Here is an 18,269-nt window from a genome sequence, read left to right as displayed (position 1 = left end):
GTGTTGTTGCTCTGCAGTGAAAGGGCGGGAAAGCACTTCAACTCCTTTTCGTATGCATTCCAGATGTGGAGATATATAAGCAGACCGATCGGCGTGTAAGCATCTGTGTCCTGTTAGAGGCGGCCTGGAGGTTTACTGTACTGGCTCTGCAGCCTAATCCCTCACACAAAACCTCGCATTACCACGCCGCACGCTGTTTACCCCGCATCCAGCGAGGCGTGCGAACACGCACAAACATTCACACATGCATCACGGCGCACATATATTCGCACAGAGTCTCTCCTCTGTCGGCTACAGCTCGGTCTTGTGTCGGCAAGTGCAGTGAAAAAAAAAGACGTACTTTGTATGCTGCTTTTGCTGTTGCGCTGTAAAATAAAATCTGAGTTCACCTCAGTCCTTCAGTGTGGATTTACTGACATCCCATATAGATCCATCGCTACATCTCCGCTATCAAAAATCCACACTTAGCATCACAGTGAAATGTCAGTTTGCTGATGTGTCAGGTCAGTGTATATAAAAATTGCCGGCTTCGGGGATATCAGGCTGTAAAACCTAAATTGAAAGCTGTCTCGCCCCGCTGTAAGGAGCTGCGAAGGCACCCAAGAGAATTTTATTAGTGTGGCTCTCACTGAGTTTCAGTGTCCTTGTGACGTTTCTAAAGGCTGTTTTAGAGCCTTTTTCATAGTGTTATGAATGAAAACCTGGGAGGGCATTTTTTGAAGTTAAATTAATTTTTTGCACATTAATGGTTCCAAGGTTCTAATTTAAGATATTTTATTATTTCCTCCTTTTTCATGTGTGTGTCTGCTGAAAGCTCAGTATCTTCTCTTATAGTGGCTTTGAAATGCTTCAGAATTCATGATATTCTACTTTTACAGATGTTTAAGCTTTCAAATCACTTTAACCCATTAGGATCTTGGCCATTTTATTCTATGTCTACTCTATTAGATACTGCAGTATGCAAAAACCAATATATATGTGTGCGGATGACTAGTTTAAAAAACCCCCCACAAGGTTACAATACACTGGGCTGACTGAGAAAATCAGTTGTGAAGCTGAAAATCAAGGCAACAAAAACTGATTTTTATGCTGCTGCGTAAATTTTAGTTTCTGCTGAATTTTGGGGAGCAAATTTGAAACGTGTAATTGTGCTGTGTGCAGAAACGATACACTCAACCTTTAGGTTATTTATTTTAACACAAGGGAAATTTCCATGAGCAAGCCAGAGCACGGTTTGGATATTTGGTCTTTTGAAATTGAAACTGCGGGGTAACGCTGTTCTGCCAGTGAAAACTGCTTTTAAGTTTTCAAATTTAGCTTCAGGTCAAGTTTGTTTGTGTCTAAGTGTGTTTACGGGTGTGTAGTTTTAGTTCGAGATTCCTACGATAATCAAAAATATTAGGAAAATGCTTAAAAGCATTGTAGATCCAGTTTAAATCACATAACATGAACACAGAGACCCTGATTCTTAAGCTGTTAGTGATATTGGTTTGTCTGTGATGTTCTAATGTCCCGCCTTTTGTCTCTTCAACAGTAACGGCACGGCCGGAAAAATGAACGGGGCGCTGGAGCATTCGGACCAGCCAGACCCGGACGCCATCAAGATGTTTGTGGGCCAGATTCCACGCTCCTGGTCAGAGAAGGAGCTGAAGGAGCTATTCGAACCGTATGGAGCCGTCTACCAGATCAACATCCTCCGAGATCGCAGCCAGAACCCTCCACAGAGCAAAGGTACTAACCAACACGGTTACACAGTACTTAGAGGTGATGTGTTCATTCATTCATGTATGGTTGTCTGCTATAGTTTCTCTTCCTTCTTACCTATGTTTCTCTCCTTTCTTTCTCATGATGAAGAAAATAAATCATAAAAATATCAACAAACGTTTATGCAAATACAATGATACAGTAGCCTAAGTTATGATAATGAATCGAGGTACTTTGGTCCCTCTTCTTGGGGAGTCAAGTGCTCCTGTTTTGTCAAAGCTGCTGGTGTCTCAGAGATAAGCCCAAGGTGTCCTTTGGCCTTGGTGCCATGACTCAGGAGCCCTTGGCATCACATTAAAACCCACCAGAGTACAATTAAGCATCATTTTCAATGTTTTCAGTAGAGACAAATTAACAAAAAGATGTTATAATAGTGTTAGGATTATGATAGGGTTAGAATTACAATCATCAGTGATTATATCAGAGGGTTAATACACACCAGATCACAAGTAACCTGCTTAGGGTTAGGGTCATCATTAATGATGACTTAGACCTCAGAGGGTTAAAGCAGCACTGCTAGCTCTCGGCATTACAGATTATATGAAAGATGGGAAGACCCTCTATGTCTGAAATTGAAGCTGCCTCTGAAGTGCCATAAATCTGCATTTTATTTAATAGCCAGACTTGCTAATCAAGCTAACTAGCATTAGCTTATAAATTAGCATGCTTCTGTATCCAATTAAGGTCATTTGTGGCTCAAACAAGATGGGAACAGCCCTCATGCTTAACTTGAGAATTGAACATTACATTGTGTAAATTGTAGTCAGGCTGTAGTCAGCCTAAGAAGGTCAGAAACATTAAATTTATAACATATGTGAAAGGCTGTTTGTCTACTGATCACCTCAGATGACAATGTCAGGTGACATCTCCAGGTCTATTTACTCTGAAAGAGGCTGTAAAACTTTGGGAAAGAGTCCATTGCAGATCAGTGAGTTAGAGAATCTCGCTTCTGATCGATGATAATGAAACTAAGTTGAGGACTGAACCTTTCTGTCAGTAAGTCTTGTTTTAGCTGCTATTAGCCTCTGTTAGCTGCTTTAGCCAGCGTTAGATCAACTTTTTTTGAAGTGGATCTAACATTTTTGGACTCTTAGCAGATAATCTCTTGCAAAATATGAGCGTTAAATCAAACAGTTTATCAGAGGGAAAGCGTGATTTTTAGGTTACGCAAGCTTAATATTAGCTATTGTTAGCTGTCCGAAGATGGGAAGGTCGCAAATCTAGTCTGCTGATAATAAGTAATTAAAACAATATCAGGGATAAATAAGCAAATGTCTCTTCTCCTCCACCTTAGGTGTTTTATTTATGTGGCAGATCTCCAGCCAATCATATGGGAGATGTCGTTTCAGGCCACTGTATTCAAATGTGGTGGAGAACATGGAACACAAACCACAAACCTGCTCCTTTGTATTTAATTAAAAATTTGGATTAATTAAAAATTAATTAGAAATTTATGAGAACATATCAGTTTCTTGGAAGATATAATTACACAATACAATTAGTATACAATACAATTAGTAATTACAATTAGTAATCTATGTATATTTATGAGTATAATACCCTTTTTTTCTAAGTAAATAATACAAAAAAAAATACTGAGTACACCTCTAAAGCAGGATTTCACAAACTTGGTTAGTCAGTAGAAATCTGTGGGCAGTCAACTATCTGCTCATTTTTTCTATGACCTCTCAAAACACTTCCCTGATGATGTTATGGCTTGAGTTGCTATTTTCAAGTCATGACTAATTTAAAAAGGATAAACCAGGCTATTCTCATGGACTGGTGGCTTGCCGATCACAAATCAATAGCCAATGAGATTGCATTTTAGCCAGATGTGACCCTTTGCTGGTCACATTTGGTGTTAAAACACCAAGAGTGGACACTACGACAATGCTCAGCTCAGGGCTTTACTTCAGGACTTCACATCAGATGGTCACATCCATCTTTTATAGATCTTTTATATGCCATCTATGCTTTGCATCAAGTATTGCTCCAACACCAAAGGACAGTTTGTCCGTATCTGAAGCCAACAGCTTCTGACAGAAACGTCACTTTTTAACGCTCTGCTATGAGAATGCGTAGGATACCCCTACAGAAAACACAAACACTTAACTGTATGTACACTTCTACCCACACAGAGGCACATAGACTATCAGTGGTTGAGGACCGTCCCACCTATTTAATGGCAGAACAAGTGATGCATGTGCAACATTACACAAGCAAACACGTATTTCGTGCACCATTTGAAGACAAAGACTCGCCTTGCCAGACTTACACAGTCAATTGTTCGAAACTGCATGATTTGCAGCTATTTTCTCCCATTCCCTTTTCTTTTTCCTTTGATGAATTCATCAAGTGTGAGAGCAAACAATAGAGACAGCAGCCACAAACGGGCAGACAATAGCGTTGCCATATTAACAGCCATCAACCAGAGTGGGGGTTGATGACACTCCTGATGAGACATGGAGAGTGGGAGGAAAGTAAAGAGAGAGGCAGTGAGGACGGCAGGAAGGGAGAGGTGGCGTTTCCACCCGACTGGAAAGCAAATTTTGAAGAGAAGTTTCAAAGTGTCACTTGAAACAAGATCGGAATCAAGAGGGATGAAGTGTGAATAAAGCCAGTAAACACTTTCCTGCAAGAAAAATGAAGTCAAGGAGTTTTCATTTCTGGGCCAGCTGATGCTTGCTATAGATGTCTTGAAATGCGGTGATATATTACAAAGTAAAGCTCTGTATTACATTTAAAAACTTCTCATTTGGCTTGTCGGATGCTTTGAGAAGGAAACATATTTGACCTAATACCAGGGAAAATAACAGTGTTATTTATACGGAAATCATAAGAATAAGATCTGACCTCTTGGTTTTGGTGTGTGGAGCTTATTATTTTCAATACTTCCCGTGCTTCATGTTGCCACAGTGACGTCACCCGTTTAAGTCTTACTGACCAAAATTAGTTTTGCATTTTTGGAGCGATTAATGTACAACGAGCAATATTGTTAGTTTAATAAGGCTTTCAAAAGTGTTGCAAACATGAACACATACAAGAGATCCAGTTCACTGACTATGAAATAGCTGATTTGATGCCGAGCAAACAGCTAGCAGCCATAGTCAAATCGTCCATGCGCAAAATAATGAAGATGTTAAGCCTTGATGTAATTTAAACTGTCAACTTATATAAATATTTAATACTTTTTTTACTGTCTGGCTCTAAAAATGTTTATTTTTCTTCTTTAAAGTCACATTTTATTATTGAAGATGATGAGGATTGACTCATTTTTACAGGCAGCTGCAAGTGCCTCTTTGTGGAACTACATGTTTGTGGTAGAAAGAAATGCAGATCAGTGCATGAACGTGTGCATTTTGTAAACATATTCAGTCAGTCGAAATGACATAAAACGTTGCACTTTATGCAAATGCACCTGGGTAGACTCGCATGAGACCCATGTCCCCAAATAGTCCTGAGAGTTCCTGCTTATACGCTGCAAGGGAAATTTAGAGTGCAAATCAGTGTTGAGTAGAGATGCTCACCTCGTGCTCACTCCTGTTTTTATATGGGTGATTTTCATATTGCAATTTTTAGAACAGATTTTTTTTTTGAATAATAGTTAAGTAGGAATTAGTGATTTAAGCTCCGAAGGCTATTAACTACCAGGTAAATGCGGTAATTGTGCACTACTAATTTTCTGCATACTGAAAACTTTGTAGAGTTTTGCTGGGTAATGATCGCCTGGTTAATTATTATTGAAAATCTAGTCTATTCTAAATTTATCATAGGAAATTACAGTAACTGGCTGTCCAACCTGTAGTATTCTGTAAATTTTAATCAGAAATCTTAAACTTTATGACATATATTTATATATATATATATGTATATATAATATAAATAATTAATTTCCTCTTTCTTGTGTCTTAATGACCTTGAGGCTGATTTCAAAATGTATTCTCATTAACTCACATTATTCATATAATTGTATTGAAACATTTGTTCCTCCGATGAGTGTAAAAAATGCGGGGCGATCAAAAGCTGTCCTCCTGTTGAGTGTATACTTTTAAAAGATGTGATGTCATCCACCTTTCTGCAGCTACACCCTCCACCTCACCTCTGTTTTTAGTTCTTCTCTCTCTGATTTTCCTCGTTTTTGGCTTCCTCTCATTCTGACTGAGTCATACAAGCTTATGAAAGCCTGGAGACAGCGTTCTGCCAAATCAACGCATTTCTGCACACCAACACACTTGTCATGTGCTTTGCATTTGTGTGTCCTTAGCCTTGAAATGACTCCTTTTCTCCCCACTAGCCTCTCCTCGCTCTCCTTGTTCCCTCTGATATCTCTGAGGGGTGGACGGGGGCCACAGTTCCCCCTCATGTCCTTCAGCTCCTTCACATCTCCTTCTCCATCTTCACTACCCTTGAAATGAGTTGTTTTTGCGGCTGATGAGTCAAAAGTATCGCTCAACGGGAGAAAGCAAAGCCACCTAGCATGCCTTTCATTTTTTTCTACTCAACATGACAATCTCTGTCCATATGCCTCATTTTTATTTATTTATTTTTTAACAGTCTCCTTTTTTGTGGAGTGCATTAAGAGGAAATGTAGCGTTTGATTGGGCTCTTACTGGCCTTGTTATTCGCAGGCTCTGAGCGCTGTTGTTGTTTTCTCATAGTTAAGTAAGCCGCCTGGCCTCATCTGCACCCGCTCAGCCAGAAGGAGCTGCGATTGCACCCTCGCCAGTTTCCCTGTTGAAATTTCGCCAGTGTCAGGGAAACTGTGGCCCCTCGCTTCCCTCAATGTGTTTATTTTAAATTAGCAATGGTGTTGTTTGTAAAGGATCTTCGCCATTTGGGGCAAATGAGCCCACTCCGGTGCCCCAGCGGTGACCCAGAGGCACTTTTTCAATTCTTTGTAAAATACCAGTTTGGATTTAAATGAGTTTGTTAGACCCACCGAGACGTAGGAGAAGTTTCGCTGCTCACCACTTTAACTCCCAACTTTTCTGCTTCCTTCTTTTTTCGATTTTCTTTGCACCCTCATTAGATGACATCTCCACAACTGCTAGTTTGAAAAAGAACATCAACAACAACAAAAAGGGGAAAACAGGACGACATAATTGACAGCGAAAATTTGGAAAAGAGCATGATAACTTGTTAATTAAATGCTCAACTCATAAATTTATGGAGGATGCATGGGTCTGAAAGTGAATAAAAACAAGAGTGTGCCTCGTCAAATTAAGATTAGTCTGTTCAGATATGAATAAGAAAGAAAGAAACAGTGCTTAGCAAGTTAATTAGACCACAACCATTTAAGGTTTATGACACGCATTTATTATGTTTTTTATGTTTCTGTAATGCTTGATGATATTATTAATGCTAAAATATCTTTTTTCTGCTATCCGTAAATTCTCAAACTAACTGTTTTACAAAAAGCTGAAAAAATAGTAAAGGATAATATTATTTTTGATTAAGATGCCAAATTAAAATTATTTATTTGTGTTCCTGAACAGAAAATTACTTTCGGTATTTGAATATTGTGTTGATTTAAAGTCCAGTGTGCCGACTCCAATTTGGTTATAAAAACACGAGTTCGGTTTTCTGTTTCCTTAACAAATAACAATATCATTTTTTGGTTTTAAACAAGTTTTGAGCAGGTTTCTAAAATATGTTTTTTTTTATGATGTTATTAAGCACTGTAGGCTTTATTGTGAAACCTTCAACAGGTTCTCTGGTTAGATGTTTAAGTTAAAACGTCTTTAATAGTCTTTAGGTGGTCAAAAAGTGACCATCGTCTCAGGGATGCAGTAAAATGATTTATTAGTTCCTGCTTTATTTTCTTTAACCGTCTATGTGCCTTCATTAAAGCTTTAGAGGAGTCAAATTCAAGTACCCATTGATTTCACTGGGGTTTTTTTTTCACTTTAGTCAGTTTTGCATATAAAAGGTTTGCAAAGTTGTGCAGTCCCACAAGAAATACTGCTGCTTAACTGCCTGATTTTCCTTGCTAATATCCCACACTTGTCTTTTGGCATCAAAAAATAACGGGAAAATAAAAGGATACAGGTACCAGAGTATGTACTACATAATTACTTTTAATGAAATACTCATCCCATAGTGCTTTGTAATTCCCAGATTCCACAGCAAATGATTTCCAACCTTATCAAATTGAATTATCTTCATTAGCAAAGTTTTGAAATATAATAAATTATTATAATTTAAAGTGTAGCTTGGTTATCGATTATGATACAGTGCTTCATTCCTGATCTCAATCACTGTTTCGGGTTATCTGAGGGTGCTCGGGTTTAAATGTTACCATGGCAACGCCAATCTCCACCAATCAGGGATGTTGGTTTTTAAATATAGGATTGTTGGTTAGACAGTATAAAAGATGGACACAGCAATTCAGACATCCACTGGTTTCTGAAGTCTAGTTTTTGAAGCCTCGAGATGAGCGTTTCCACCGCATGATTGCAAAGGAAACTGGTGTGAAGACGAGGGGCGGGTCTGGCTGTGAAACTGAGTAATGACCAGTCAATCACAAGTTGTTAGCCAATGAGTGCAGTTTCATACCACAGATTTACAAAATACACCCAAAATGAGTGACTGAGCCCATAAACTCAAGACAGGAAGTTGCATTCTCCATAGACTTCTACAGGAAGTCTCTTTGTAATCACAGCCATCGCCATCTGGTGGCCTTCAGATAAAATGTAGGTTTAAGACACTTTAATATCGGCTTCATTTTTCCAACGCACCAACTACATACATAAGCCATAACCAGCGTCACCTGATACATGTCATACCAGCTGACATAGAGGGAAAAAATGTGATTTCTAGTTTACCTCCAAAATCGAATTATGACTGTTTAAATGAGCATGACAACTTAAATCTGAAGTTACTTCTCATTTTACCAGCTGGTTTATTATAAGAAATTACTCCAAGATGGCAGTCAGACTTGGGCAAACATTGGATCGGGACAGCTATGAATAAATTAATGATTAATTACAGGATGTTGAAGATAAAACCCAAGACTTAATGCGCGCTTGGAGCTCTGGCTAAAATGCAGTTTTCCACATCAAACCAGCGAGTGGATATCTGTGGATCAGTGTAATCCCCCCCCCCCACACACACACACACACTTATTATTGTCATCATCTGGCATCACATGACGGTCCTAAGTGCTGTATGAGAGGCTGCTTCAGCCCGACGAAAATAAAATTCCTTGAGCAAACACCATTCAGTCGTTTTCAGAGCACTTTTTGGCATTAAAGTAAGAGATATCATTTCAGCTTTCAAAAACACATATTGGTAATAATTTAAACGATCTCTTTAATCCCGTTTAGGTTATTCAGAAGCCAAAATGTAATCAATCACAGAAAAATGATTTGAGAGGCAGCTTGGTTTGGTCCCAGAGCATTCAATTGTGTCACTTTTGTGCGTCATGCAGAATCCATTTTGTCGTTTGACCCAGGTGCTTGCATTTAGGCTGTGTGTGAGTGTGTGTGTGTGTGTGTGTGTGTGCTTATGCTGACTAGGATGGTCTGGGGAATATCGTGGCGCTACTGTTGGTTTAATGTGTTTGGAGTTAATAACCAGATGAGTGGATGAGCCGGGGAGGAAGGGAGAGAGTGAGAAATGGAGCAATTTGGCATTTTGTGCTGAAAGAGAGAGAGAGAGATGGAGGCAGAGATAAAGAGAGAATGAGACAAAGAGAGCCAGAGGGGTAAACAGAAAATGGTCCTTTTGCTAAAACACAACCTTAAGCGCCATGACGGGTTTGTTGCAGCGTGTGAGTGTCTGTTTTTTGGCTGGGGATGCGCTTTGTCATTTATCTTAATGATACAAGTGAGACACAAGCACACGCGCACACATGAACATCATGCATGCACAGAATAAGTTTAATGTCTTCATTAAGTGGCTGATCTGCGCAAAGGTCTCTGTGCACAACACGGCCTGGAAATACTTTGGAATGATCAAAATAAGGTATAAGGCACAAGGGATTTGAGTCGTGGCAAACTGAATGCAGACGAGTCTAAATTTTAACAGGCCTGAAATTATTATTGGATAAAGCGATGTTGTCTGTCAGACCTGCGAATGCCAGGGAAGGGGAAAAAATGAAGCATGAGTGATTATTTCTCTCTTAAAATTCTGATTCAGCTCTCAAAAAGCAAGAGACACAGCTTTATTATATGACTAGTGGATTATTAAAAAGACTATAATCACTCAGCCTTCGCCAAAACCAATAACCAGTGACATGTTCATTTTAATCGGTGTCTGTTTTCTAATCTGTGTTGCTGATAGTTGCTGCGAGCAAGTGATTCCACCTGTAGCTGAAAAGACAAATTAAAAAAAAATGGGGGGCGGGGGGGAGCGTCAACATCAATCCCCGAAAACGTGAGCGAGGGATGACGAGGCTGACACTAAAAAGGTGCCGAAACGTGAAAATCGACACCGAGCCGTGATAAATGTTTGATCTGGACGTCTGAAACCGCTTAAACGTCATTTGTTATGAACCCGTGTGTCATATTGAAAAATGAAGAAAGAAAACAGAAACGCCTCTGGAAATCATTTCCAGCCCAGAGATAAACACATGTAGCAGATTACAGCGTTTGATTTTCGATCACTGCTCAGATCAGCTTCCTCATTGCCTGGGCTGCTCTGATGCCGTGTCCAGGGACCCGCACACCCGTCCAATGGCAGACATCCGCTTTGCAAGCCGACTGTATCCTCTCGCTCGGCTATGGCAACGTGCAGAGCTGAACGCTCCGCCGTCCAAGACAATTATCTGCTCTAATGGATTCAGTTGAGACGGGGCCGACCTGAGACGGAGGACTGATTTATTTCATTCTTTCCTAAAGCAGAGCGGCCAATTAAATCGCCTTAACTAGACGTTAGCTTTTTTAGCCAGCTACCCAGGCCCAATTAGGGAGCAGCTGCAGGTGGATTTTAATGGGAGATTTTATGTGAGTGTGTGTGTGTGTGTGTGTGGATTCTCAGCTCATCTCTGTGTTTATACTTTTGCATGCCTCAGCGACAGAGAGAGTTACTTGGTTATAAGCAAACTTGCAGAGCTGGATTTTTTTCCCCTCCCTCTCCGAGCACTTTGAGGTCGGCCAGAAAGTGGCTTTGATTTCCTGAAAGTGCTCTTGTTGTTTTTACAGCCAGTAAGGGAGGGAGCCAGCGAGGGGGAGGATTGACATTGGTGCTTTTCCACCAAAGTAACTAGTGGATTGTATAGATTTGTGAAGTGCTGCGAGCTGGACCGATTCCTACGTTAACAGGATTAGAACATCAGCCAAATGCCCGTCAGAGATGCGGCATTGTTTGAAGCCATCCACTCATCCTCTCCCTGTTTTTCCATCTGACAATCTGTTCTTATTGCGCTGTCAAATTCAGAATGTGTTCTCTGTCATATTCCCCCCATCCCTGCTGTCACTCAGCGGCTCTTTGACACACATAAATTATACACGTTAAGGGGCATTTTTACAGCTGCACAGAGAGAGCAACGAGGGAACGGCGAGGAGGGGGGCAGGAGAGGAAGAAATGGAGCGAGGTGGAGTATGTATTCCATGCCACCCAGAGGCCTGTGTGAGCAGTAATTGCAGTAAAGTATAGTTAATGTGGGTCAGCAGTTGAGTAGAACCCCAGGGGTCAAAAGGAAAGTAGAGGGGAAGGGGAATAATGGGGGGGAGAAATTCGTGTGGGTCACTGTAAGAACCCTGCCTCGGGTGGAAGGGCTCTGGGTGAAGCTCTGCGATACATCCCACACCTGTCTCTTTTTCCCCTTTTAATAAAGCATACTTTCATTCTGCTGGACTGCAGGGCTTTGCCTCTGTTATTTTCACCCTACCCTACCGCCGGCCTTTTCCCCACTCTTTCTCCAGTCTGAGGTAATTCAAGCCCACACATTTGTATGCTGAATAGAGCAGCTGGTGCCAACCTGGAGGTTTGGACCAACAAGATACGTCTTTAACCTTAACCCATGGGATTAAGCAAGTAAATTGGAGGTAAAAACATAACCTGTTCATATTCTAAAGAACTGACCTGTAATTTTATTTAAAATAAAATTACAGGTCAGGCGATTGGACAAATATATCAGCTCTTTGCAATGGATGGTGTCCATCAAACTTTGGCTTTTTGGAGCTAAAAAAGATATATATTCTATTTTTATTTCCTAATTTAGTTTTCTGTCTCCTCGAGAATTCAACTCTGTTGACCTGCAAAGTTACACTGAATAATAATAATAAGAAGAAGAATAACTAGCATTGGGATTTGGATGAAATCATGCACATTTCACTAATTTCCATCTTTAAGGAAACTCTCCAGTTTGTAATACTCATTCAGTGTTATGCTGTTTGTGCCACAAAACAAGGTCACTTCTGTATTGTTAATAATTTGGACCCCACACAGCATTCTGATAGTTGTTTACAGTTTATTTGTGAAACACACAATGCACTTCAGATCAGCACGAATATTCCAGCGTAGTCAGCTTTCCAGGTGGCCTCACACACACACCTCCTCTTCTGGTCTCTGACCTCCACCTCCCATATGGAAAAGAAATAGTAAAAACTTATATGATTTACTCATGAAAGTGGCCACTTTCTCATTACTTTTATATATATTGTTTTAGTAAGTAACCAAAACATACAAGTTTCATTATATAATTTTTCAAGGGATCTTATATCTGTTTTCACTCTTGTATGCGTTTCATACAAGTTTCACACCAGACAGATACAAACTTTATAAGATTTATATATATCTTTTCCATATGGGCTGTGCCTCCAACTTCCTTGGCACTGCCCCTTGAGCTCACCCCTCCCCTGCAGCTGAGCCAGGGACCAAACCTCCGCCACAAGGCTGTCTTAAAAATATTTAAAATAATGAACATAGAGATTTGAGTAAATTTTAAAATAAATGGCTAATATAAAGTTGTACATATAAAACTCGTCCCATGCTTTTGTGAGCATGTCTGGAGTCACTGCTGTTGTTATGCTAACTACCTTCAATGACGTGAAACTCATGAATCTGCTCTTTCTTCCAGTCCATGTTTCCATCGTTACCCGTGCACAGCTTTAAATTAAAGTGCTGTGAAATCGTATTATTCTTTTTGATGGACTGGACTGAACCTGGACTGTGTTAAAGCTCAGAGTTGCACAAAGGGAGCGATACACAGGAAGATTCTCGTAGAGTTAGCATCTATCTGAATTTAACAAGCTGTCCCTGAGCTTACACTAGCAAAGCAAGCTAACTCGTCCCCACGACCACATGTGAAGACTGTACACTTTGAAATTCTTGTTTGAAGCCCATATGAATAGCCATGGGGGAAGACTTGTGAAAATACAGTTTAAAGACCAAACTTTATTTGGAGTCTGTGCCAGGCTAATTCTGGCCCCCGAGCCTTATATTTGACACCCCACTAATAGAAGTTATAAAGTGGCGTAACTGCACACCCTTTACACTGAAATTGGACTACAGTAAGTTTCTGTCCCTACAGATACAGTCTCCACAAATGTACCCCCAAGGGCTAATTATTGGATTTAAAGGTGATTACTTGTAAGTGCTTGTTCCGAGCAGTAAAAGGTAGATATTAGGACCATTTATTATAGATTCTGTGGTTGAGCGTGAGGAGACAGTCTGTTATACAAAAAGAAATGAGACTTTAAGGGTTTCCTCATATATTTAAGTTAAATTAAAAGGTATTTAATACCCGCTGACAAGTTTACTTTGTATCTGCCTTGTACAGGTGGAACAGTGGTCGCCTCACCTCACAAAGGTGCTAGGTTTAAACCTGCCCAGGGCGCTTGTCCTCCTTGTGTGTTTGGGTTTTCTTCAGGTGCTCCCACAGTCCAAAGACACACTCTAACTTCTAAATATGACAATGATTAAGGTAAAAAATTGTCACTGGACACGAATGACAGTGCCAGTAACTCAGCAGGTGCCACACCAATGACAAGCTAAAGGTCTAAACCTAAAGATGTAATAAGGTGCTTTATTTTCTGTAAGTGTGTTTAAATATAACAATTTCCATCAGCTCAAGATAAAAAATGATAGTCTAGAAACAGTCCAACATGGCCACTGGGAAACAGCGCTGAAACCCAGACTAATGAAAGTCATTTAAGTAGATTAGTTGGCACTCAGGCTAAGGTGACCCTCCCAACTACTGCGTGGCATGGAGGGGAGACTGGGATGTTCCCATTCAAATGAAGAGTTACAGAACAAGAAGAAAACATTATGAAATTAATTTGCAAAGAAAGTAAAATTACAGGTCAGGTTGTCACCTCTAAAGCGGGTTTAATTTTCAGACTCTAAGAACACGGCCTCGCGTGTGCCTGATTTTTAGAGAAAGCCGTTGGAAGACATAAGTGAGAGAAAAAAAACCTCCTCAACTTGCCGATTCAGCCCCCCCTTCAGCTCCTCTGCAGCTCTGCTGTCTCGAGCTGAGAAGTTGGGGTCGACCTGTTGTTGGAGGGGGTAGATGTGTTGACAGAGGCAGGGGGCCGTGGGTCTTCGCTCAGTCAAAGGCCCCCTTCAGCAGCCATGAAGCATTTATGAACAGGCATCTCCCTCCTCTGCTCTCTATTCAACTCACAACGGTTGTTTCTCTCCCCTCTTCTTCTTCTCTTTTTTTTTCTTCTCACTTGCAAACGCTCTGCCCTCCTTTCCCATGTCCCATCTGGCTGTCTTGCTCTTTCTGTTACGTGCACACGTACACTCCAGCGTCTAATAGATTCCTTCCTGCCGCTCCAGATTTGTGCGTGCACGTCTCTGGTGTGTGGTTTTAAGTGTCCCTTTTCGACAACACAAGCAAAGTGTGTCTCCTTGCTCAGAGCCCTCTCGGCCTTCAGGTAAATGTTTGTTCTGCAGAAAAAAAGACACATGCACACAAATTGATGGAAAGAGCTTATTCGTGCTGGGCCCCTGCACCTGCTTGTGGTTGTAGTACAGGTATGCTTATGTGTAAATAAAAAGCAAACGTGCAGACCTACACCTAAAATATGCACACTCAGTGGCTTTCTGCAGGATTCTGTGTGTGTGTGTGTGTGTGTGTGTGTGTGTGTGTGTGTGTGTGTGTGTGTGTGTGTGTGTGTGTGTGTGTGTGTGTGTGGTCCACTCCTCTGCTCTTTGATCCTCATCTTGACAGCCCACCACCTGGGACGCTCTGCCACATGCCGCATGGCTCCAAGGCCCTGGCTACGCCGTGGGAATGACAACACACCGTGGCTAACACAGCGCTAACAGCCAACCCTCCCCTGCACATTATATGCCGTCAGAATCACTAATGCTAACACCAAAAGCTAACCCTCCCATATACAGATATGTAGAAAATGCCACTGGAATCAGAATTCACATCCAGCCGCTAACCCTCCAACATTGTTATTGGAATTGCTAATCGCACACAGGGGGGCAAAGCTTGAACACAGGTGCAATTGGAATTATAATGTACAAAACTGAGGCAATACTAAAAAGCTCGCCCTTGAATACACATAATCTCTACTTTTTACCCAGCATGCAGGAAATATACAGTTGAAAATTATGTGCCTCTTGCAAAAACAATGAAGCTAGTGAGAACACTTGTACATCAGATAATTTACTGTGTTTTTCTGGGTCAGTCTATGAGACTGATTGGACTCACCTCGGTGGTGAGGAGAGGTAGGTCAAGATGAGTCGCTGGTGTCATCCATGGACAAGCAGGCATGGTGGGGAGAGGCTGGCAGGGGGGACAGGGCAGGGGTCAAACTGGCACCACACATTGGTGGAAAACAGTACACATAAGTAGTTTTGAGACCCTTACAGTATACCTCTAAAGTGCATCTGCACAGGCCTTTTCAATTACTTTGCAATTAAACCCTTTATTTTTACTTTTTTAGGAGTGTTTAGATTATTCATTGAAAGTTTTGACTCTTTTGGCCCATCTTTCTCCCCTAAACCCCAACCAGTGGCGGCAGATGACTGCCCCTCACTGAGCGTGGTCCTGCGGAGGTTTCTTCCTGTTAAAATGGAGTTTTTCCTTCCCACTGTCGTCAAGTGCTCGTTCATTGGGGTTTTCTCCCTATTATTGGAGGGTCTTTACCTTTGAATATAAAGCACCTTTAGCAAGTTGTGATTTGGTGCTATGTAAATAAAAATGAATTGAACGGATCACCGTCATGTTCCCAAGGTCTGCTTTTAGAGCAGGGGTCGGGGAACTCCAGGCCTCAAGGGCTGGTGTCCTGCAGGTTTTAAATGTGTCCTTGATCCAAAACAGCTGATTTAAATGGCTAAATTACGTCCTAAACATGTCTTGAAGTTCTCCAGAGGCCTGGTAATGAACTAGTCATTTAATTCAGGTGTGCTGACCCAGGGTGATATCTAAAACCTGCAGGACACTGACCCTTGAGTCCTGGAACTCCCCCACCTCTGTTTTAGAGGGTATGGTGGTGCATGGCTCATATATTATGTGGGTGTTGGAGTTGTATGCAGTCGTTTCATTGCTCAGTAAAAACTTGTACATGTATTAAAAGCTTTTACATTTCAAGGATTTTTATTTTATTTGGTTTCCCACTGTTGGTGGAGTTTCATTATTTGATCGTCTCCTCTTATTAGGACTCTAATTTCAATAGTTCTTTGGACCATTCTTCCCCATGGCTAATTTTAATTCATAGGCACACTCCACTGCTAATATTTGTTTAGTTTTACTCTTTTTTTTCTCTCTAATGGTGCTTTTTCATGCTGGCTTAACTACAACTACAACTTCAACCTAATTTAGGATTTTCAGTGCTTCTCCATCATCCGTATCCTCACTGGGTCTAATTTTTATCATGGAAATGCGGCACAAAGATGAAGCCGAACTGGTGGAGATCAGCGATATGTGGAAGCCAGCACTTTTACCACAGAGTTTGGTGTGTATTTGCCATCTTTTTGGTGACCCACATGGAATACATTGAATACATTTTTACCCAGTGATATTCTGTCAGTCATGATTAATACCCCCGATTATCTCCCTGCCTTTAACCAGTAGAAGCTGGTGTGAAACTCTTGGTGGCAAATTGATACTGATAGCTGAAGCGGGGGGGCTTAGGGTTTAGTGAAGTGACACCCCGAGCCGTCTTTCACACTGGGGGTCATAGAGGGAAAACGCTAAGCTGAGAGTTATCCCTGCTAATACACAGGCACTGCACCATCTGAATCACAACACCAATCACGTTGCTGACGCTAGGCTAAGGGCCAACTATTCAACAGCCCTGGCACCCAGAGGACACCGCAGGAATTCAGATCCATTACACTCCCAGCCTCATCAAAGGGACTTTGGGATTTGGATGCTAAACCTGCTCCAGATGCTCACTGTTGGATTTCACTAAGATGCACTGCAGGGCAAGTGTCATCAGGGCTGATGTCTGCAGCACAGGCAACAAAACCTCAACCGATTCACCGTATTCACACTGAATTGATTTGTGCCATAAAGACAATGGGGGAGACACCAAAGCAGATGTAAACAATGGTCCGCTCTGCTCATCTCTGGACAAATAAATACACAACAAAATTACCAGATGAGCAGAGCTGGAGGCAGCAGGTCCAAGCATATGAGCATATGAACCTGGACTAAGATGCTGAAGCCATAGCAGTGCCTCACCTGTGGCTGCCTCATGCTAATGTGCAGTTTACTGATCCTCTTCACCAGGTAAGCAGCTGTAGGTGAGCAGAGGTTTAATGCAAGAAGAAGTCAATCCACAGTTTTGGATTTTATCCTGCGGTAGCTCCCTTTAATGTATCCATCCATCCATCCATCCATTCGCTTCCGCTTATCCTTTTCAGGATCGCGGGGGGTGCTGGAGCCTATCCCAGCTGTCATAGGGCGAGAGGCCGAGTACACCTTGGACTGGTCGCCAGGCTAACACACAGAGACAGACAACCATTCGCACTCACATTCACTCCTGCATTCACACCTATGGGCAATTTAGATTGATCACAAACTTTAATGTATATTAGTAATAATTTGGACAGCCATTCTACCGTCGTCTCCACTATCTTTCCCCGGGTTCAGTTTATGGACATGGGTATAGGTTTTATTTGAGAATCGGGAAGAAATGTCAAATATAAGTTCAATTTTGAGCACCAAACTCTTTGTTTCCTGCATTCTGGAGAAATTTTTTTATGCACCAGTTTCTTTTTACATTAATTTATGGTAAAAAAAAAAAAAAAAAAAAAAAAAAAGGATGAACAAGTAGTGAAATTTGTTGAAGTTAGGCTCTTGGGCATAATTCTCTTTGACAGGATATTTTTGTTTGGGTAACCTGTAACCTGGGTAAATGTGCATGTTTCACCTGCTCAGCATCTCAGCAAGATTTCTGCACGTTCATGTCTGTGATGATTGTAAGAAATCGCGCATCACAACTTTACTGAGATCTACGCGATTTTTTGTCCAACTTGGTGTGTTTGTTTGTGTCATGGATAACGAGGCTTACTACAAAAGATTCAGACATGAGATAAACGGAAGTGTTTTTGGGGAGACAATAACAGGACGGAACACCTGTGAAAGTCACAAG

The 18,269-nt window shown here is 41.2% G+C and overlaps 1 protein-coding gene across 24 annotated transcripts in view; it reads left to right on the top strand.

Moving 5' to 3' along the window:
- LOC113009826 (CUGBP Elav-like family member 2) overlaps positions 1 to 18,269 on the top strand; it is a 236,879-nt gene that overhangs the window by 140,936 nt on the left and 77,674 nt on the right. For all 24 annotated transcript variants that reach the window (XM_026148402.1, XM_026148410.1, XM_026148403.1 and 21 more), the window contains one exon: positions 1,535 to 1,731. In XM_026148402.1, coding sequence (XP_026004187.1) covers positions 1,535 to 1,731 — 197 coding nt within the window. The remainder of the gene's footprint in view (positions 1 to 1,534; positions 1,732 to 18,269) is intronic.

This window comes from Astatotilapia calliptera, chromosome 17 (assembly GCF_900246225.1).
Source record: "Astatotilapia calliptera chromosome 17, fAstCal1.2, whole genome shotgun sequence".
Classification (NCBI taxonomy): Eukaryota; Metazoa; Chordata; class Actinopteri; order Cichliformes; family Cichlidae; genus Astatotilapia; species Astatotilapia calliptera.
Note: the sequence above shows the minus strand (reverse complement) of the source record. Positions and strands in the feature narration are given on the sequence as shown.